This window comes from Dunckerocampus dactyliophorus, chromosome 3, assembly GCF_027744805.1.
Source record: "Dunckerocampus dactyliophorus isolate RoL2022-P2 chromosome 3, RoL_Ddac_1.1, whole genome shotgun sequence".
NCBI classification, from domain to species: domain Eukaryota; kingdom Metazoa; phylum Chordata; class Actinopteri; order Syngnathiformes; family Syngnathidae; genus Dunckerocampus; species Dunckerocampus dactyliophorus.
The window spans coordinates 8,567,341-8,590,371 of record NC_072821.1 but is presented as its reverse complement, the minus strand read 5'-3'; the positions used below and the strand labels follow the sequence as shown (position 1 = coordinate 8,590,371).

General features: G+C 41.3%; 1 protein-coding gene across 6 annotated transcripts in view; it reads left to right on the top strand.

Annotated features, from left to right (window-relative positions):
- esrrga (estrogen-related receptor gamma a) overlaps positions 1-23,031 on the top strand; it is a 96,073-nt gene that overhangs the window by 33,186 nt on the left and 39,856 nt on the right. For 4 of the 6 annotated variants that reach the window (XM_054770979.1, XM_054770977.1, XM_054770981.1 and 1 more), the window contains 2 exons: positions 8,768-8,896; positions 22,296-22,406. In XM_054770979.1, the coding sequence (XP_054626954.1) occupies positions 8,768-8,896; positions 22,296-22,406 (240 nt within the window). The remainder of the gene's footprint in view (positions 1-8,767; positions 8,897-22,295; positions 22,407-23,031) is intronic. The other 2 variants (XM_054770980.1, XM_054770978.1) reach the window with 1 other exon arrangement.

The window sequence follows — 23,031 nt, the reverse complement described above, 5'->3', positions numbered from 1 at the left end:
TATTGGACTGCACTCGGCAGCAGTGACAACCTTCATTTGGGCTGAGGGTTGATCGTGTCTTGACAGACAGCCAATCAGATCCTCCAGCCCAGGGCCGGTGAAAGTGTTTTGGGGTCTCCCACCTGGCCTTTTTGTTCCATAACGCTCAGGATCTTTTAAGAACTTTAAAATGTTTGTCTTCATGCGTCCAACCTCAGCAGCAATGGCTCGCTGCGAGGGATGTTGCTTATGCAGCTCAACAGTCCGACCGCATTCAAAGAGAGAAAGCTTTTTTGCTTTTGCCATCAAGAGATCATGACAGTGTGAATACCTGACAAAAAATGACATTGAATCCACATTTTGATCCAAGATTTTGGCTTTTAAAGGCCATGATCTTAAAGTTTTGATCAGCTGATGAACAGCCTATGTCAGTTTAATGCTTGTTTGCAATAAATTACGTAGTCGTTTTTTTTTTTTTTAATCTCAGTCCCATTCCTTCTTTTTGCATTTTGAAGCTCTACTTTGAACTCCTTAAGATTCAACAGTGCAAAATGTACATTTCTGCAATTTTGAAATTCTTAAATCTTAACATTTGGATCAAGAGTGCATTTTGTACGTTTTGATAATCTGCATTCAGTAGATCAGGCCTTTAGTTCCTCAAAAAATCCAAAGAAAAAGCAGCCTCAATGCTTTGGTGTTTGGCAAGGCGACAACACGTGTTATCATGCATGATGGCGCTTTGAACGCTCACATTTTGTGCAATTTCAGAAGTGTGGTTTTCCCCAAAACTCTTTTAAAATCCCCAATTATTAAAACCTTAGAAGTTCCACACTGTATATGCTGTTGGCTTTACTGTGCTCATTACAGTATATGAATATAAGGGTTTACATCTCTGTCCTGTTTTTTTGGACAAAAACAAGATGCAATCTCATATTTTTTAATTTATTCTAGTATTTTAATCTCTCTCTATCTTGCTCACACACTCTTATACAAATATCAGTCCAGCTCTAAGCATGAACCTAGCTAGACATGACCCCCTGCCGTTCACTTTCAACCTTGACCTCTGGTCTTAAGAGCAAAAAGCAATTTCCAGGTTTGTATTTGCATTTCCACATCTAACCTCCCCTAATGCTTCACAGCAACGTTGTTGGTCGTTAGCCCGTTGTCTCGACGATAATATCGAGTCACAGTAAGGTCACAGGTCATGTGTGGGCGGGTCAGGGGTTCAGGGTAGGGGTAAAGGAGAGAGAGGATAGAGCAGTAATCCACATGATGAGAGGAGTAGCAGGAATTAGGCTGGCTAATCCTTCGCTCAATTCTTGTTGTAGGGCTTCAGGTAGAGTTCACAGGTATTTGGAGCACGCAATTGTAATTTCATTTCATCCCAACTCTTCAACATTATGTCCTGAAGATAAAGGGCACAAAATGACATGATTAGACCCCCACTTGGTCCCTTAATTTAACATTTTATGACGTAGCGATCATGATATACCCACCAATCACAGAAAGATGTAGGACATTTAAGGCGTAAAACTAGTTCCGATGATGAAAACATATATATATACACATACATACATACAATTAAAGACAATCCACTGCAATAAAGGCCTACCTTAGCATTTACATTCCGTAAGATACAAACATTAGTTACACCTGCACAGTCTTATAAGATTCAATACGATTATAATAATAATAATTCCAAAAAAGAGACTTTCACAAATCAAGACTCCATTGCAGTCTATCACCTTTTAAAAAAATAAAAATAAAAATAGATATTCGAGCACTTGAATTTTGGGACATACACAGAAAAGTAATACATTAGCTTTATTTAACATATACTTTCCAAAAATGTTTGAAAAGTAAACTTCGATATTGATATGACCAAATGGATATGACACACTTTATCCACAATATTAAGGCATTTATATTTGGTCAAATACAAGCATTAGGCACACCTGTACAATCAAATGATATCCAGTACAATATAATAATAGTAATAATAATACAATATATTTAATCAATCATATTTATATATGTGTCATTAAGGTTGCAGTGTTGTGCAACTACATTGCATCTCTGCATATTTCTGCTTAACTTTGCATGTTTGTTTTAATGTTTCATGAAAGAGCAGGTGAAGTTTGTGAGGACTAATAGGCCCATCAGTGAGTTGTCAGTCATCCTGCTCACGGAAAAGTCAGCTTCCAGCCAGTCAGTCATTGATCTATGGAGTCAGTCAGTCAGTCATATCAGACAGGATTCATCTATCTACCTTTCCATCCGCCTACCTATCTGTCGCTGCTTTCTTTTGCTTCCGATAAGCAGCTTTTCCAGTAAAACCCTAGAGAAAACGAAGGAGACAAGAGGGAGATTGGGGGGGTGGGGTGGTCTTATATCCACTAGATGCTCACCGCTACCCACAGATGACCTGTATGTGTTTATGATGGGATGAGATCAGGCCACGGTACATGCCTGACAAAGAGATTGGAGCCCACGCATGTAGAGATAAACTCACAAGAGACACACTTAAAGAGACTGTCACACACATACAGACCACCTTGTAATCACTCCGTGTGTTGCTTTGACCCCTAATTCATCCGCTATTGCAGCACTGTCTAAACTGGCCTGTTTCATTTAGAGAGGCTTGTTAAAAGTTCAATAGGTGAGGAATGGTGTAACAGATGAAAAACAAGAGCGCCGTGACTGTGTAGATATGATGCACAGCTTATTTGACAGTGTGACCTTCTATATACTGTTTGTCCACCGTGCTCTTGTTCTATCATTTTCACTCCGCTTGTAATCCTGGCTTTCATTTGCTGTAGATATACTGGATGTTGCAGGTCGTAGAGGTCTGTACTTTGGCATCATAGGGTCAGGAAATTTTGGGATTATAACCTTTGGACAGTTGATTAGATCCACCTGCACAATATAATAAGATCCGATACAAGAGCGGTAAAATATTGCCTTCACAAAGATAAATGGACACTGCATCATACCTTATTAACATACCTTATTTCCTGACATTTAAAGAGAACCTCAGCACGCAATCATAATAATGAACACTGCTAAATTAATACCGCTCTATGAAAATTGAGCATCGTTATCTGAAATGGCTGAATTTTTCACGCAGCCATTGTATTGATTGCTCAAGCGTACCTAATATTGTGTTCAGTGTTTGTTTTTTTGTTTTTTTAAGATTTCCAACTTTTTTTATGCAGAGCGCCTTATTAATATTTTGTAAATTCCTATTTAATGATGATAAGAATGATAATTGGTGTTATTTGTCCAACCTTTTAATGCACTCTGCTATTAAAAAGCTCTCCATATAATAATAATAATAATCATCATCATCATCAGCACTTTTAAGTGCCTTTTGAAACACCCAAGGACACTTCACAAACGATGGTAAAAAAAAAAAAAAGATCATATTTATATCATCAAGTAACAGGGGAGACAAAATAGTAAATGAGAGGCAAACACTAAATAATACTAACACCAAGTCAGCCAGGCTTTTGAGACATGATTTAAAAGTGTGAAGTCAATATTTATGTAAGTCTAATATTTAATTTGAGGGTGAGTATATGAATCATTTTAATTCATACTTCGAGCACTACCAAGTCAAACTTTTCACTTGCTCCAAAAATATTCCACCCCAGTGTAGGTTTGCTTACGATAAATTGCCGTCCGTCTACAGTGTCAGTCAAAAGCTTGGATACACTTTCTTATTTACTGGCATAAGAAAGTGTGTCCACACTTTGTTCTGGTCACAATAAACTTATAGTACCCACTTGCTTGCTTGAATTAATTGATTTAAATAGAAAATCGAAAAAAAAAAATTGTATGATGTACTGCATATATATTATTCTCACATTACAGTATTATTATTTTTATTTAAATTGATCATTCCGGTTGTTATGTTTGTCTTTTGTGCTGTCTTATATCTTCTGGAGCAAATGGGTCATGACATTAACTTTGGCTGCCATGCAAGCCAAACTCCTCCATGTGAGAGTGTGTGTGTGTGTGGGGGGGGGTGCGCGTGTGTTGGCCTACATGCGTGTGGGCTTGCATCCATGTCAATAACATGTGAATGTGTTTGTGTTGTGCACCTTGGCTGGAAAGCCATGCCAGCCTCAGATGGGTAGTGGCAGCCATATTGGTATGTTTCAAGCCATTAGCCAATAAAACCGCAGGTAATCACCAAAAAAACACTTCCAGCTGGACAGGGAGGAGGAGGAGAGAGTGTGGAGTGGAAAAAGAAAATGAGAAGAAGGTAGGAACGTCGAGAGTAGGCATTTGAATGAACAATATCTTTCGACGAGAAATTGGAGGGGGAAGTTAGGGGAGGCGCATGGACGTAGTGTGTGTGTATGTTTGAGCGTCACAGCATGGAGGAAGTGACTGTGGCAGCTGCTGTTTCTGTGGCGTCAGTCCAGCAACACCTGACAACGTGCATCTATCACCCCCTTATTGAGAGAGGGGGATACATAAAGGAGAGTGTGGAGGAGTGGGATGAAATGAGATGAGAGACAGAAAGACGGATGAAAAGAAAGGTGATGGCTTTGGTTTACACGAGGCTACATGAGGACGGTAGTAGTGAAATTAAAAGAAGTCAACTATATTGTAATCATTTAAGGAAATATTTTTGTGCCATAAAAATGTCTTTCCATCATAAAAGGCAACAAGGAAATATGACAATGTTGATGCAGTTTATCAGGCAAGGGACCGGTTTGGTTACTTAGGTGGGTGTTTTTCTGCAGAGTAGTTGATTAGGCTCTAGATCAGGGGTCACCAACGTTTTTCCTTGTGAGAGCTACTTTTACAAAATGAAAATAGCTACTCATTTTTGTAACATTTATTTTCAGAGCTTATTTTAAACCCAAACAAAGCGAATATGCTTGTTCTACCAGAACATGAACAAAATGCTGGTGTCCACAACTCACATTTTGTATTTCAGAATGCATTTCTTTCTACTGTTCTTTCATTATTAACTGAAAACCTGAATGAAAAGCAGGCTTGTGGGCACCTCATGTGGTCGTGGGGGGCTACCTGGTGCCCACAGGCACCACGTTGGTGACCCCTGCCCTACATGGACCAATATGAACCAAACACAAACAGTTTGGTTTGCAACATATCAGAAAACACAAAAATAATAGGTCTGCTTTCATGGATGACTAAGGAAAAAAAAAAATATTCACCTTTGAGCGGCTGAAATCAAAGGATATTTACATTTAAAAATCATACGATTAATCAAAAACCAAAATAGTTGTTGATTAATTCGATAATGGATTAATAATCAATTCATCGATTATTTGTTCCTGATTTATTGAATTTGTGACCAAATACACCACAGCATTTAAAGTAGAGCACATTTTATTCCTTTGATTTTTATCGAAAGTTTTTTCCCAGTCGGGGCTGGAATGAAGGAAACGGAATTAATCTGTTCCAGGGTCAAACTATCACCATCATAATAATACTTATAATATTAATACATGCCATGTATCTGTCTATAGGTAGTCACAGATGCCGTGTACACACTGTTTTACGTAACATTTGAACATTTTTAACTGGCAAGTGTAAAAAGAAGTTAACCACTATTAGTATTACTAGACTTAAAACAATAAACTTCAATTTAGATGACACAAGCATATTGTGAAGTTTAGTCACATTTAATAAGAAAAGAAATTTAAGAAAAATACTGTTACTTTTTTTTTTTTACAGAAATCATGAGAATAGTTTTTGCTCTATCTAATTATACTATGTATCATAAAATACTGATGGATGAATTAATATCAATGCAGTTTTTATTATTATGCACGGCAAAAGGTTTACAGGATGTCACCTTGTCACCCAACAGTGTTTGTCACAATGCATTGTTTATGCAGCATAAAAATGAATGTTCCAGTGTCCACGGCGGTGGTCAATTGTCTTGCAGCAGGTGAACACACGTACACACCTCAAAGGAGATTGCAGGGGATTTGAGGCCCTCATATATCCCTCTCACGGCCACCAACAGTGCACACATTATACAAAGAAGCCTCCAAGAGGAATCATTGGGCTTTATAAGCCGGGCCCAGTGTCCAAGAAGAGGCGTAAAGGCAGAAATAAAGATGGTCACATGAAGGAATGACATTCTGCTATTAACCCCTCTCTGTGCAGGGTGTTTGTGTGGGAGCATACAAAGAGTGCCCAGCCTGTTTGATAGCCATTCTACTAATGGAAGTCAATATAATATGTTTACTATGTAGCATCCTTCATGCAAACATGCTCACATAGCCCGAGCTTTGAGGTGCCGCAAATCACCTGCTGTAAGTGTCTCTTTAGCACACTTATTCATTTAGCTACTCTAACGAGACCCATTACTACGGTTTGGTGTCATTTGCACATCTAGCCTTAGCGCTCATAAGTAATTGCTGAATTAATCTGCTGCACCACCAGTATCTTCTAGCATGTCCCATTAGAGGCGTCCATTAGGTTTTCCCCCAGCACTTGCCGTGTTTAGCCAGTTACTTTAACTAACACGGGCCAATTAACGAGCATCTTGTTACCCATTAAGACGAGTTTGTGCGTTTAGTCTTTTTTCCCAGGCTAACTAGCCCCCTTAATCAGCGGAGTAATGAGAAAACATCCTCTCCACAGCAGCAGTCAATAGTAATCACTGTTTATTCTCTTTCACAGGGAGACACTTGAGCTTGCTGGGATGCTGGAGCACTCTAGTTGTTTGCAGGAACTAGGGACTAGGAATAAGAATGAAATTGTTATTTTGTCCTTTAAATGTACATCTCATTACAGCTCACTTCCCTAAACAAGACAATCCTGTTAAGTGCATTTGGAAAAGGCGTAACTGTCTCTAAAACCAAGGAAAAAAGCTTGCCAGGGAAGCTGTAAAGCAGGATAACAAGATAAGACAGGGTATAAACAACAAGTGGAGACAGAAGAGAACATAGAAATGCTTTACACGGACAACAAATAACAGAGAAATACAAAATATACAAATATCAGAGACATAAGAGAGAGAGGACAGGGTGCGAAAAAAAACACACACAAGACTGGACTTTTTACCTTATTATGTATTATTGCACTAGAAATTTGAAGTGATCTGTATTATTTATTTTTATTCTATTTTCTTTTTTTTTATCTCTCCCATCTTGCCTTGTTTGTTTTATTTTTAAGTCCATCCATCCGTCCATTTTCTATGCCTCTTATCCTCACTGCGGGACACTGCATCAAAGCTGACTTCAAAGTTGTTTGTCTATATGTGCCCCGCGATTGGCTGGCGACCAGTCCAGGGTGTACCCCGCCTCTCGCCCGAAGTCAGCTGGGATAGGCTTCAGGATGTATGAAGTACTACATGTAGTATGTCAGCTACATACAGTTCATCTTCGTAGCAGTGCGACGCTAATGAATCGCAACAATCCAGCATTTTTTTTGTCACTGTCCAAAAACCAATGCACAAAAAACAATACAGTAATTGCTCGTTTATTGAGTTTAATTGGTTCCAGACTTGAACGGTATAAGTGAATTTCTGCAAAGTAGGATTCCTTTGTTATTAATTAAATATTTTTTTTTAGTTAGAGCATCTAAAACCTCATTACGGCTTTCTAAATACAGTTTTAAACATTATTATAGCCCTCTAGGCATGAACCAATGCCGCTATAGTGACCTCAACAATTCATATTACACAATAGAGTAGACACAGTCAGGGACAGTAAACCATTGAAGACATAAAGAAGACTCATGCCCGTGTGTGTTGATATAAATGTGTTCCCAAGGGGAGCTGAGTGGTGGGCGGACAGGAAGTGACATCAGGGGTTCAGAGTTGAGTTTCAGCTTGGCAAGGCTTACGGCCAAAACAGTATAAAAAACGTGTTTTTATTAGGGATTATTGTGCCTGTTGTGAGATCATTCAAACTTGCAATAAAAGCCTGTTGTTCCGGCGATCAAGTCTAGTGCTTGTTTGTCTCGACAAACATTGCAGTAACATTACTGACACCTAGTGACCAGCGTAGAATACTACATATGCGTCCAATGAGGCTCAATTGGTCCATTTGGTCTAACACTAATACTACTATCATTCACAGTGTTTTGTGTATGTGCCCTCTGAATGTGTTTTAGTTAATTTAGCTATTTTTATTCTTAATAATGCTTAATTTAGGCAAAAATACATAAAATTTCCTTCAGTATACATATGTTTTTACTAATTATAGGCCATATTCAACCACATAACAGAATGATTTATTAATTTATATAAAGCCATGCAGCCATGAAATTCGAACCGCAAAGTGAAAAGGGACGACCGTACACCAACACACAAAGAAAAATCATGTTGTTGTTTTTCAGATAATGACAAAAAACACACACAAATTAGAGGTACATGTTTTTCACTGGCTAACAACAATGTGATAAAAGTTGTCTTCAAGTCTCTTAGACATTTCAGGTGTTTTTGTTGCGGTGAGCTCTAAGGTGTTTATTAATAGACTTCGATGAACTAATATTCTTGCTCTCAAATCTGAGCGGACCGTAGCTGGTCACAACACCTCGCCTTTGACACCTGCACCTGTCTATGGCCGAGTGTGGGAGACACAGACACTTGAACTTAATTGGAAACAATGTAAGATAGTGTGTTTGGTGCAGCAATACAGTAGGAGCTGACCTCGAAGACGAAGATGAGATATTAAGGCAGCTTTATTTGCATCCCATGCATGCTTTATTTGGATCAGTCATCAAACTATAATTGTCCTTTTCCCAATTTGTTTACCTATTGATCTCACATTCTCCTCCTTGGTGTCCACAGGCAACATTGAATACAGCTGTCCAGCCACCAACGAGTGTGAAATCACCAAGAGAAGACGCAAGTCCTGCCAGGCCTGCCGCTTCATGAAGTGTCTGACAGTGGGCATGCTGAGGGAGGGTAAGGGAAAAGGTCTCTTCCTAATCTTTCTCTGCTAGCTGGGTTTCATGTAGCATTACCATAGCACTACTTGTGTACAGTCACAGTGACAAGCGAACATACTCTATTCAGAAAATATACTGTAATGCGTAAAAACATCAGATGCAGTTCAGGGATCAATGTGTTCCCACAAGGATTTAGTTGGAACCTGTATAAAATATGTGTCATTATTACAAAGCAATATGGTGGACCATCATATTTTGTATTTTTCCTGCTTCTATTAGTATTTACTGTACTTTCGACTCTGTATCTTCATTGAAATTTGAGCCTGAATTCCAAGGGTTCACTCTAATTTTAAAGTGTTTAGTGCAGGCAGGTCAATATTTTGCATCTTTGTGTTGGTCCATTTTAAACAATAAATATCATTTTAATACTTTCATAAATTTGAATGAAATAGAACACGACCTGCCTCAGAACATATGAAAGGATGACTAGGGCCCTGCTGAAAACCAAAAGCAAACAAAAAAAAGGTGGAGTCAAAATGTCAAATGTTACTACAGATATCACACTAACTCATTTTTAACAACTACTGTGGAACCTCACAAAAACCGAAACGTACAAAGAGGTAAAGCTTAGAAATAATGTAAGCCGATTATTCTGTTCCAGATACCCACAAATATTAACAAAAAAAAAATGTTTATAGCGAATTTACATGCAGAAAACGATGTGAAATATTTAGAAATGATGAATGGATGTAACCTATTGTTGATGCAGACTTCCCATACGTCCCGGCGAGATCGAATTCAATTGTGTTTCTCACCTTCTTTGACAAACTCTCCCGTGTTTTTCTATTTTTTGCTATTTTATTGTTCATTTTGGACATTCAACACACTCACGCAGTACATTACAACAGGGAGACACTTTTGAACATCGGCAGGGTTCACCATGAACTTTCATTTAGCCTCTCAGACTTTGCCTTTCTTCTGCGCCGGGAGAACGCAGCAGCCTGCGGCCCCGGTGAGCTGAATACCCGGCGAGCAAAGCATCCGAGGCGTAAACGAGGCAAGCGAGCCGGCCTGCATGCTAGGCTAAAAGCTAGAGCGACTAGGCCACCGCTACCAAGCTTGCTGCTAGCCAACGTCCGCTCTCTTGAAAACAAGATGGACGAACTACGAGCAAGGATTACAGCTCAACGTGAGATCAGGGAATGCTGTGTCCTCACCTTCACAGAAACCTGGCTGACGGAGGATATACCGGACTCGGCGATCCAGTTGGAATCATTTGCTGCTTACCGGGGAGATCGGACTTTAGCGTCTGGTAAACACAGAGGTGGCGGCGTCTGTGTTTACGTAAACAAACGGTGGTGCACAGACGTACAGACGATGGAAAAGCACTGCTCGCAGGACATTGAGCTGCTGATGGTGAAATGCAGACCTTTTTATTTACCTCGTGAGTTTAGCGCTGTGTATTTAACTGCTGTTTACATCCCACCACGAGCTAACACTGCTAATGCACTAGGCCTCCTGCATGACATCATCGATAAACACGAGACCAAACACCCAGACGCTGTATTCATTATATCTGGCGATTTCAACCACTGTAACCTCAGGACTGTCCTCCCCAAATATTACCAGTATGTGAGCTTTCCCACAAGGGAAAATAACATCCTGGACCAAGTCTACTGCAACATGAAAGGTGCTTTGAAGGCTGTTCCAAGACCCCACTTTGGAAAGGCTGACCACATCTCTATATTCCTTTATCCAACGTACAGACAACTTCTCAAAAAAGCTCCCCCTGTAAGTACAGCAGTTAAAGTATGGAATGAAGAAACTGATCAAGTACTTCAGGACTGCTTTGGCTGCACAAACTGGGATGTGTTTAAAACTGCAGCGGGGAGGGAAGATTGTACTGTTGATTTGGATGAATATGCTTCTGCTGTTACTGGCTACATTAGCACATGTATAGAGACTGTTACCACCACCAAGTATTACAGAAAATACCCTAACCAAAAACAGTGGATGAACTGTGATGTAAGGGCTAAGCTACGTGCTCGTTCGACCGCATTTGTCATGGGCACCGCTGATGACTACAAAAAGGCCAGATATGACCTGAGGAGGTCCATACGAGAGGCCAAAAGACAGTACAGACAGAAGCTGGAGGGCTACTATTCCACCTCAGACCCTCGGCGCATGTGGGCGGGGCTCCAGCACATCACAGACTATCGACAGCAGAGTAGCGTAGCCACGTCCAGCCAAACCACACTTCCAGATGAGCTGAACGAGTTCTATGCCCGCTTTGACACCCAAACTTCTGATGAGCAGAGAGGGTGGCTGAACCTGGGGAGCACACAGGACGCACCTCTCATGGTGACATCAGCTGATGTGCGCAGGGTTCTAAACAAAACAAACCCACGAAAAGCAGCAGGCCCAGACAACATCTCAGGACGTGCACTTCGGGTTTGCTCATCAGAGCTAGCTGATGTGCTTGCTGACATATTTAACCTGTCGCTTGCACAAGCATCTGTACCGACCTGCTTTAAGTCCACCACCATAGTGCCCGTACCCAAGAAGAGCAACGTGACCTGCTTGAATGACTATCGCCCTATAGCACTCACTCCTATTGTTATGAAGTGCTTTGAAAGAATAGTCATGACCCACATCAAAAAGAGCATCCCGGCGGCAACTGTGGACCCTCTACAGTTTGCATATCGCCAGAACCGGTCCACGGATGATGCAGTCAACACTGCCATCCACACAGCCCTTTCTCACCTACAGGGCCAGGACACATACGTCAGAATGCTATTTATAGACTATAGCTCTGCTTTTAATACAGTCTGCCCCCACAAACTCACAAATAAGCTCCTCACACTTGGCCTGTCTCCCTCCCTCTGTAACTGGGTGTTTAACTTTCTCACAGGCAGACCCCAGTCAGTCAGAGTCCTCAACCGCACATCCAGCTCAAGAATTGTGAGCACTGGGACCCCACAGGGGTGTGTGCTGAGTCCACTCCTCTACACGCTCTTCACCTACGATTGCGTGGCCTCCCAGAACAACACCAGCATCATTAAATTTGCGGATGACACTACAGTCATCGGACTGATCACTGGTGGTGTTGAAACATCATACAGAAGAGAGGTGGCGGACCTCATAGCTTGGTGTCGTGATAACAATCTCCTTCTCAATACAGATAAGACTAAAGAGATGATCATCGACCCAAGAACAAGGGAAAAGGAGCCACATAGACCCCTGTTTATTGGTGAGACTGAGGTGGAGAGGGTGAAAACCTTCAAGTTCCTTGGCACACACATCAGCGAGGACCTCACCTGGTCTCACAACACCCAACAAATTATGAAGAAGTCCCAAAGGAGACTGTACTTCCTGAGAAGACTGAGGAAATTTGGCATGTCCACCACAATCCTGAGTTGCTTCTACAGATGCACCATCGAAAGTGTCCTTACCGCCTCCATCACTGTTTGGTACGGTAACTGTACAACACGTGATAGGAAGGCACTCCAGCGGGTGATCAAGACCTCACAGAACATTGTTGGGGCAGCCCTCCCCTCACTGCAAGACATTTATACATCTAGAGTCCTACGCAGAACACACAACCTCATCAAGGACAGCACACATCCACAACACTCATTATTCACACTCCTACCATCAGGCAGACGCTACAGGAGTTTGAAGTCCAGGACCACAAGGCTGGCAAACAGCTTTTACCCACAGGCCATCAGGCTTCTCAATGAAGCACTCAGACACGCCACACGCAACACACACTCATAGCACTTTATTTATTTATTTATTTATTTGTATTATTTACTTGCATTAATGTCTCTTCTGTTGTTGCTTAATTTCTTGGTATTTATGTATATGTGTTTATGTTTCTTATGTTCTTATTCTTTCTTGTGTTTTTCTTTCTTTTCCTTGGGAGAATGAATATGTGTTTATGTTTCTTATGTTCTTATTCTTTCTTGTGTTTCAAAGATGGCGCCCTCCGTGGCAGACGTCTCTGTGACACTCTCCCGTGTTTCTTGTGTTTTTCTTTCTTTTCCTTGGGAGAATGAACAGAATAAGATTTTCATTGCATGGTATAACTGCTGTTTACCATGCACATGACAATAAAACTCTCTTGAATCTCTTGAATCTTGAATCTTGAAATTGCTGGCACTCGCCACTTTCTTTGACCCCATGGCAGGTTATTTAGCAGTCACACTCAATGAAATATACAGGGACAGTGAGTCAGCACCGTAAAGGGTGATGTACTCGATGTTGCAGAATGACACAGTACAGGGCAAACAGACCAGTTTGTTACGTGTAATATTGTACAAAGACCGAGGCAACATTTTGGAGGAAATGACGAATGACCAAAACCGAATCATACAAAAACTGTGGCATACGGAAAATTGGGGTTTGACTTTGATTTGCTTTACCACCTGTAACACAAACCTAAACGTAGGCATTTAGCTTTATTATAGGTTTCTGTAACTGTTTTTTTTTTATTGCCGCGTATTCATCAGTTGAAGAGAATACAATAAGTAACCTAAAAGCGTCCTTTTTCCTTCCTAATTCCTAACTTCAATGGTTTACTTGTAAAAAAAAATGCTACATGTAACTCAGTAGATTTTATTTCTTGTTTCATTGCTTTGGTTCTATTGCCTTCACTTTCCACTGACCACTTTCCACACTCACAGGCTCCATATTTATGTCTTAATGATGAAAGTGTAAATTATTGGATCATTGCTACTCCGACAGGAACCAGCAATGCCTGAGAAGAAAAACTGTTATTACTGCCATGGCACCACTTTGATTAAACACACTCCATTTCTCATGTCCACACCCCCCTGGTACCTCTGCCTCTCTCTCTCTGCCTTTGGTCTTGTCACCTTTGACCTTTCCACTCCCACTGCACTTTCGGCCATGGAAGGAGGACGATGGAGAAAGAAACAGAAATAACGGTATCGAAGAGGCTTGGGAGAGGAGATTGATTTATAGGAGCTGAGGAGAGGGGCTGGGGGGAGGATGAGAAAAGCAAGGTGGGGGAGGAGGGCGGTGGCAGGGTGTCCGAATGAAGTAGAAAGTGTGTGTGAGAGAAAGCAGAGGAGGGAGAAGGAGGGTCAAGGTTGTAATTGATGAGAGACCTGGTCCACGCCCTCCCCTCGCACACACACTTTTACTCGCTGTGGTCAGGGAATGTGGCTCCTCACCATCCATTCTTGTCTTCTTCTTCTTCCCACTCACTGTTATTGGACCACTTTATCCATCCACTCACCTCTACATCCCACTGTTGGACAGTGTCACACTCACAGGACACTTTATTAGGTACACCGGCACAATCTCGTGACTTCCGGCGCATGAGCGTTGGATGTGTTGGATTAAGAACGATGTTAACATAAATGTTAACTGGCAAAAGGCAATAATTGGAGAAAGGCTGTTGTTTCCAAAATGTACAACTTTTTTAGTGTAATAATCTGTAGTGCATGAGAAAGTGGAGAGGAAAGCTACTAGAAGCTGACGACCCATGATACTTCAAATGCAGCTAACTTGATTGACTTGATAAAAACTACATTAGGAGGTTGCTTACAGCCACAGCTGGTGATGCCAATGCTTTGTGGCAGATGCCTCGGGGGTTATTTGCTTTTGTACACACACCCGGCAAATATACAGTAGAAGATGTAGCGGTGAATTTAATACCAGCGTTAATTGGAGCATTTACGGTGATAATAAGACATAATAGTGTTGGATCATACTGAGAGCGGCTTCATATTTTGCTAGATCAGGAGAGCTACATGAGAGGGTCAAAACCAGGAGTGTCACGAGACACTCAGGTCACGAGACAAGACGATACACAAGATTGGGCCTACAAGAACGAGAAAAGAGGAGTTTTTAACATTACTTTTAAGAAAAGTGCAATGAAAAAATATGAAGAATGTATGACTACATATTGCAATCTACTAATTTAATTTCTACTACATTACACTCTCTACACTCTCTGTGTATGCTACTGGCCCCGCCTCCAACCACGCAACAAAGAGACTGTATGACTCAAAAGGCTTCCGTTCATGCCATTGTTCTCTGGAACAAATTAAACCAACTGCTAAAACCAATGCACAGGGTGAACTCTCTTCCTGCCTGTTTGAGAGCGAGAGGCAAGGAAAACACACACGCCGGCAACATCTTCTTACATTGTGTGATTAATTGATTAATTGATTATCCTCCCAGCCCTAGGGCCCACGAGACACCGACGTTTTAATCTCAAGATCTCGTGTCACAAGATCTTGTAAGACCCCTCGTCAAAACATTACAAACGGCTCTCAGTATGATGTAACACACTTATTATCAAAATTACACACATTTTGAAATGGATACATGTCTGATACAAACAATATTTTGCACAGGCGTACCTCATAAGTGTTTTTGACACTGCATATAACCCAAACACTTTGCAAATAAGTAGCTTTGGCAAAAAAAAAGCATAATTGTTTTCCCAAGAGTGCAACAAAATCTTTCCTTCCACTGCAAATGCAAACTCATCCTTTCTGCAGTTCCTCCACACTTTTTTGAAGCTGCTGCTGTAGCGTTTGTTCTCCCAGTCGACCTGACTTCGGCAGAAGCCATGTTTCATCTCCTGCCACGTCCCCCATGTCTACATGTATGCGCCAATACACATGTAAGTGTGTGTATTATTGGCAGCTTCCACTTGTCTCACCGTTCACTTGATGCGTATTATTATTATTTGCTAAATGCAACTACCACAGGGGTTTGCAGTAACGAATGATCACAGCTTTCGTCTTGCAGTGGAGGGATGCGATCCAGAAGCGCAAAACAAATAGCAGCGTTTAGTTGCCGCACATACATCATAGGCCTACATACATACGGTATATATCAACCTGACAAACCACAGCCATCCCATTTGTATTGGAGGCTGTGAATTTAATACACATTCTACATATGAATAAGGGTCATTTGGAAAGGCAGCTTTTTATATGTTTTAATTCAGATAAGAATGAGAAAAGATGAATGGCTGTATCAAGAAGCTAATCGTATCCCTTCATCTTTGCTTTTTTCTTACCCTAGATGCTATACTTTGCGTAGTTCTTGCTATTAATCTGCAAGCATCTTCTGCAAACCGCCGCGGCATTAGGTACACCTGCACAATCTAATAAGAGCTGTAAAATTCTGCTTTTACAAAGATTATGTATATGTAATATATTATGCCCAGCGTGTGTGTTTATATGCGTTTTGTCTTGTGGGCTTTAGATACACAGTATGGAAAGAATACAGGGTGAGGTTAACATTGCAACATTACAATAAAGTCACTCAGTCATTAAGTGTACAACTGCATATACTGGCACTGATAGTACTGATAATAATGCAGTATATTGCATATTTTGTGCTCTGAATACAATTGTTATCCAAGCATCCACCCCTTGAGTGTCTCCTGTTTCCAATGAGTGAGGAGGAAAGAGGAGTAAACAAGCAGGGGGAGAAAGGCAAGGAGCGATGGAACATGGGGGCGCCCACCCACCAATATGTAGCAGCTAATTTCTGGAGCGAGGCAATTAAAAAGCCTGACTTTATTATGAGAACTTCCCCTCTGGCAATGACTGTCTGTCCATTTTTAATGAGGTCATAATGATGCGTCAGCTCGAGCCCAAAAGGTCACAGGGCGGGGCTTAGACAGAAGTGTGTGTATGCGCAAGGGTGTAATAGGTAAAAGGCTGAAAATAATAAAGCAGACAAGAGCTGAAGAATCACCTGGGGAGGCCGTGTTAGCGGTTTGACTTGCGTACATTTGTAGAAAAACGAAAAGACTGGCATCACACATCAGAAGTAATAATGCGTTGTGATGAGAATACAGCCCGCACATCACACAATTGAACATGAACGATTTTGGCAGCAGACAGAGCATGTGTACTGTGCATATGCTCCTATTGACAACAGTGCAGGCACGTCTCACAAACACACGTCCTGCTTTAAAGAGACACAACATGTCCAAGCGTCCATCTCTATCAAGTCGTAAACGGCCAGCTGGATTCAGATGGTACACTAGCAGGGACACAAGACCACGCACTGCTGATATAAACCCTGGCATGTGGCCTCACTTGCACACATACGCATATAGCAGCAGCTTGTGCCAACTTTGGCCATGCTCCCCAAGACCTAATGAGGGAGATTGGTTGGAATGCCACAGTCTGTGTCACTGGATGTGTGTTGTCATCCATATGCAGCTGCTGCTGTGTTGGTCCTGACTTGATTTAGGTTTGAAATTTAGATTTTTTTCACTTTGGTTTGATTTGATACATATTCCTCACTTACTTTAGTGGACTTTTTTGAATAATGTAGTTGCCAAAAAAGGTAAGGATGGCGAGAATAGAAGATGAGTGAAAGAAAAGACGAGTGCAGAGTGATGTGGAGAGACAAGAGAAGATGAGGAAATTAAAGAGGATGGAGAGAGTGCCAGACAACCAGTGGCGTCTGGTCCTTCCTCATGGGAAGCATGCAGCTAAATCTGGCCCTGTAGCGTCTCTCCTCACTAAGTGTGCGTGTGTGTACGTGTAGCATCTGGTTGCAGCTCCATCCCGAAAGGAGCGATAGCACTGTGGCGAGAGCTGAGCCTAAGTGGTCTGCTCTGTCCCACCTATACTTTATTTTATTTTAGCAGGGAGTTTACAGAGTGGAAACCACATACAGACGGGGATTTTCAAAGTGAGAGGTGGAAAAAGACTTCACTGGAGGCAAATAAGCGTAAGAAAAATAGTATTATTCAAAGTTAGGTTGATTTGGTTTTTAGTTGTCCAATGAGGTTCATTTGGTCCAGCATTCATACATTCTAAACAGTTCTTTTTACAGACCCGAGTCAGCTAGTTTTTTCTTACCTGACAGTGTCGGCTGCTCACTCACAGTTGGTTTTTAGTTCCTAAAGTGAGAGAGTAAACTGGGGTGAGCTCCAGAACTCCAGAAAATCAGTTTTTGTTGGAGTTGGGGAGCCCGCAACTGTATGATATTCTCTGACGTGAGACTCACTGTTCCGCACTTTGGGAACCTCTGTTATAGTATATTCCAAGATAGCTAATCTGTCACACTAATGTAGTCACAGTACAGTGGAACCGACATTGCACAATTCTAAATTCAACCGAAACATTGCATCTAAAGTAGCACGAAACTTTGGACGGAACAACAAAATTTGACTTCAAGCGTCAAATTTTCCCTGCACATTCCCTGCTAAACCCTTCTGTAAAAAATATCTAGAAATATTTTAGGTTATTTTTTTTCTTTGAAAATAGGCAGAAAACACATCTAATTCACCAATGGTTTGGAATAATTGAGACATATGTGATATTAGATGATAAATGTACAGCATACATCTGCCACTATTTTTCCATGGTTATGTCGTTATGCTTAACTGAACGCACCATAGCTGTGTACTGTGACGGAAAACCAGCTTCGACAGTCAATCCCCCTCAAAACTTGCAGAGAGCGGAACACAAGTAAATATATGATCATGAGTCATTCTTGGAATTACAACAGGCAAGCAGTGTGGATTATGTAGACACGGTTTGGAGACACGCCTTCCTTAGCCTGCTAGCCTCTGGCGCCAGCCTGACGACCAGGCTAAAGACTACCACGTGACTCAGGTTCCATCTCTTCATCGATCATCTTACATTAGCATTGCCGATACATTCTATACTTTTAATGCGTTCAATACGTGTGTGGGGCATGTTTAGGGGTTAAACCTGGATTGTGTCACGAGTGAACAATGGCAGTTGGAGAGAGGAAGGGAGGTGTCTGGAGCTGAATCTAATGTAAATAATTAAAAAAAAGAGTCGGTCTTATTGCAACTGTTGATCTGAAATTGGAAGGGAATGTCAACAACAAGCTAGCAAGAAGGTTTAGAAGGGTGTACATGAATGTGGTTCTTAAAAATACACATGGCCATCACCTCCCACACACACACACACACATACACACACACTCATGTTCACACAAGAGTGACCACAGCCACCTGCCCACCGCCTCAGGCACTGATGATTTGTTCAGATTTTTAGGAGGGAAAAAAACAATAAATAAATGAAAAAGTCCCGGCATGACGCTACACACACACACACACACACACACACACACACACACACACACACCTTTCCTCTCCTCAGTCTCAGGTCTTTATTTTTATCTTTCAATTCAAGCAGCCCTTTACCTTAGTCAGACTACAGCAGCAATAAAGGAAATGCAAATGGTGTCCTCTTCAGTGTCCCCAGCAGAAACAACTATCACTTTTATATAACTTGGCTGCAGTGTGGGCATATCTTTTTTTTTTTTTTTTTTTTTTTTAGCTAAGTCAAAAGCTTCCTTTTTTCCGTGTTGGCATTACCTGCCACTCTCACACATTCTCACTTGGGCTTTTTGTCACCCCACAATCCTTTTTATTTGCCCTTCACTCCCGCTGCTTCTCTTCGGTGCTATCCACATAGAAATGTTTTCAGGTCAAAACGGCAAAGGATTTTATCGTTTCAGCCCTTCATCCGCACGGAAAAAGCGTTCTGGGTGACCTGAAATTGTATTTTTTTAAAGAGCTTCCAGAGTGGGAAAATCTGAAAACGCCGGCCTGTCGTTTCCATGTAGATAAGCAACGGAAAACAATGACGTCACTGACCAGTCGCCGTCACATGAGCAGAAGTGAGCTTTGAACAAGCCAACATAATATCTAAATATTTCGACTGGCATGACTCACCCCAGGCGACATTCTCCTGATATTTTGTTGTCTCAAACTCCAAAATGACTCGCAGAAGTAATTCCACTTCGTCGTATGTCTAGATGAGCCTCGGAAAGGGGGAGACGGCGCACTTATACACATGCGTTCTTTCTTCTTCTGTAGTTTGGTGTGTCCCGTGGTTCCGTCTGTGTAACAACATAAAAATCCCAGCAGCGTTTCCGTGTGGACGGAGCCTTAAAGCTGCTGTTTGCAGCAGTTTAGAGGGTGCTTGCATTCACACTATTTGCAAGCATTATATCCCGCCCTCTTCCTGGTCCCACCATGTAAGCTACGCCCCACAACGGAAGTAGAACGTTATCATGCAAAAGCAGTGGTTGGAAAAGCATGATTTCACACACAGGTTCAACAGGAATACAGCAACCACCATAACATCAGTTTTGAAATCCTTTTGTTCTTGAAGATCTCTTTTGCACGACAGTCGTTTTATTTGGGCCTAATGGCAATTATTACAAAGTTTAACTTCCAATCGTGACAAATATAGATGTTTATTTGTTAAATATGTTCTCTTAAACCACTATGGAATCCTGAGCCGGTGACATACAGCAGCTTTAAGTCATCATCCCATTGAAACAAACGCTCTTCTTCTTCTCATCTGTCCTTCTATGACTGGTCAAAGACTTTTGTCATCGCACCTCCTGCAGCGAGCATTCATGTACAGATCCAGAAGGTGCTCGCCGGTCAGAATTAGAATCTCATCTCTCTCTGTCATTATTCTCAAGCTATTTCATTAGCAATAACTACCTCCCGCATTTAAATTACTGCTGCATCTCTCCAGTTCACTGTTGTATGTGAGTGACAGGAAGAACAACTCTGACTCGTCCAGGCAAAAGTCCTTTTGCATGTATAAAACTCTAGAACCAAAATATAAGACGATTCATTTTTTGAAGAGTTTTTTTTCTACCCTCTAGTCCAACACATTCAACTTGCTCCTTCTACTTTTTTCCTCCCATATCTCGTTTTTTATTTTCTACCATCACAGTTTTCCCTTCGTGCTTCTTTGTCAGCTTTTATCAACATTTTATTTAAATTTTATTGCCTTTTCTATTCCATTTATTATCACCTCTCCTTCTCCATCTTTACATATCTTAGCTTACATTTTCTCTCTCCTTTCCTTCTCCACTTCCCCTTGCCTCGCCTCCTTCTGGCTCTCTTTTTTTTTTTTTGGTAGGCTTTGCAAATATAATTTTCAATTTTTAATTTGATTCATTTAGATCATTAATCAGCAGCAAGGGAGAGTTAATTTGGTGTAAAATAGATGAGGTAGTTCGAGAGGGCCCTTTATGAAGTGACTGTCGGTTCTTTTAAGTTATTAAGGAGAGAGGGGGGGGAATTGGACATTTCTGCATGTCCCAGTTGGTCTGGGAGTCTTTGTGTTTGCTGCGAGCATCAACACATCATCAGTCATGTGCTTGTGTGTTGTAGGTCAGCGTTCTTTTCTTCTTTTGTTTTACCTCCTGCTTCTAAGAGTTTCTTCACCATTTGCTGACACTGCCCCCCCACCACCATCCCCACTGTAGATAAACTGTCAGTCCTTATGTGTATTTATCTCACACACACACACACACACATATTGTACACACTGACAAACATAAACGGTGTAGTTTTAAGGGTTGTATTTCTTCTGTGCGTGTTTGCACGCGACCAAGTGTCGCTCTTTCAGATTAGTTGTGCTTGTTAGGCTAGGAAAGTAATCTTCACTGGATTATCCTTAAAATGCCTTTTCTCTTCACACTGGTTCTTTATTTTTTTATGCACACACACACACACACACACACACACAGAGACATGTCTTAATTAAACAATTGCGTGTGTGAATCCTTCTTTCAAAGATTACATCTTATTTTGTCATCCTGGTGAAACTCAGTGTGCGGTGCTTCGCGCCGCCTCAGTATCATCTTAAAATGAACTCGCACAAAAGCGACAGCATTCCTCATCTGTGCCTACGAAATGTTGTTACTAATCCTATTTTATCATCTTAAATGAACTTACTTCTCAGGTTCCGCTTATTCTCCGGGGTACATGACACCTATGTCTTCCTTATCCATCTTTAAGTGGTAACCACGGTAACATCCAATACCCTGAGAGACAAGCCTAATTAAATTAACGCTCCTTTGTGTCAATTAATTAAGGTGACACAGAAAGAGAGAGAGAGAAAGTAAGGCGTCCAAAGCAATTGGTACCAGGAACAAAAAAAGGGAGTGAGTAAGGCCTTATAAAGAAAGATGTTTAATACATTTATTTATATGGATTGATATTCTATTGATTTATTATTAAGAAAACTACAGCACCTTTGATTATTAGTATTATATATTAGCCTTAATGCTAACAAGCTGTCTTTGTCCATAGTGACATTTCAGTCACATTTTAACAGACTGACAGTTGGCAGAGCTCTATAGGCTTTATTTTAAGATGTGTAGCATGCGCGGGTGGTATCATGTCCATGAGGAGGTTTTTTTCTTCATGACACGAAAACATGAACCTTAACAGGGAACAAAAGTGACAGTTTCAGCGCCTCTTCTCTCAAAAGTGGAGCGGACAAGTGAGGAATAAAGAAGATGTCTTGTTTTGGGACACATAGTTCTGTTAGAGCATCATTAAAAACTCACTTTTTCATAACATGGCCCCTTTAAACAAAGCTCATGTGTCTCTGCATTGCTTCCAGGTGTTCGTCTGGACAGGGTTCGCGGTGGAAGACAGAAGTATAAACGCCGGATAGATGCAGACAACAGTCCGTACCTGAACCCGCAGCTGGCTCTGCCTGCCAAGAAGCCATGTAAGAGCACACACACACACACACACACACACACACACACACACTCATTCCCTCTTGAAGTGCAAAAATTTGAAAAATTCCTTCCATGTACGAACTATTTACTTGTTAATATTGCATCGCTGTGTGCAGGCACGGTTCATGTAGACAGCAAACAGTTGGACCCTAAAAACAGGGACACACATAAATGGAACCAGGCTGGTGGGAAGCCCATCTGTTTGGGACCTAGTTTATTTCCCTGTTTCTACTGCTACCAGTTTAGGGTCATAACATTTTATGCGTGTCATATTTTACTCTAAAGATGTTCATTTAGCTCGACTGTCAAGTTCAGCCATGGCCAAAAGCTGATGATTGGAAAGTGAACAAGAGCAAAGAGGCAGTGTGGGTGAAAGAATGGAGGTGAACACACATGTTCTCAGAGAGGTGGGGAAGAGGAGGAGAAGCTAGGGTGGGAGAGACCAGCCAGAATTTTAATCCGGATTAAATCCAATCTGGCAAACACATCAAACTAGCTTTAGCTCTCTAGCTAACCGTCTGGTGTCACACACACACACACACACACACACATGCACACATGCAGTGCAGATTGAGCAGTATTTACCAGCTTGCTCCCTACAGCCCATTATGC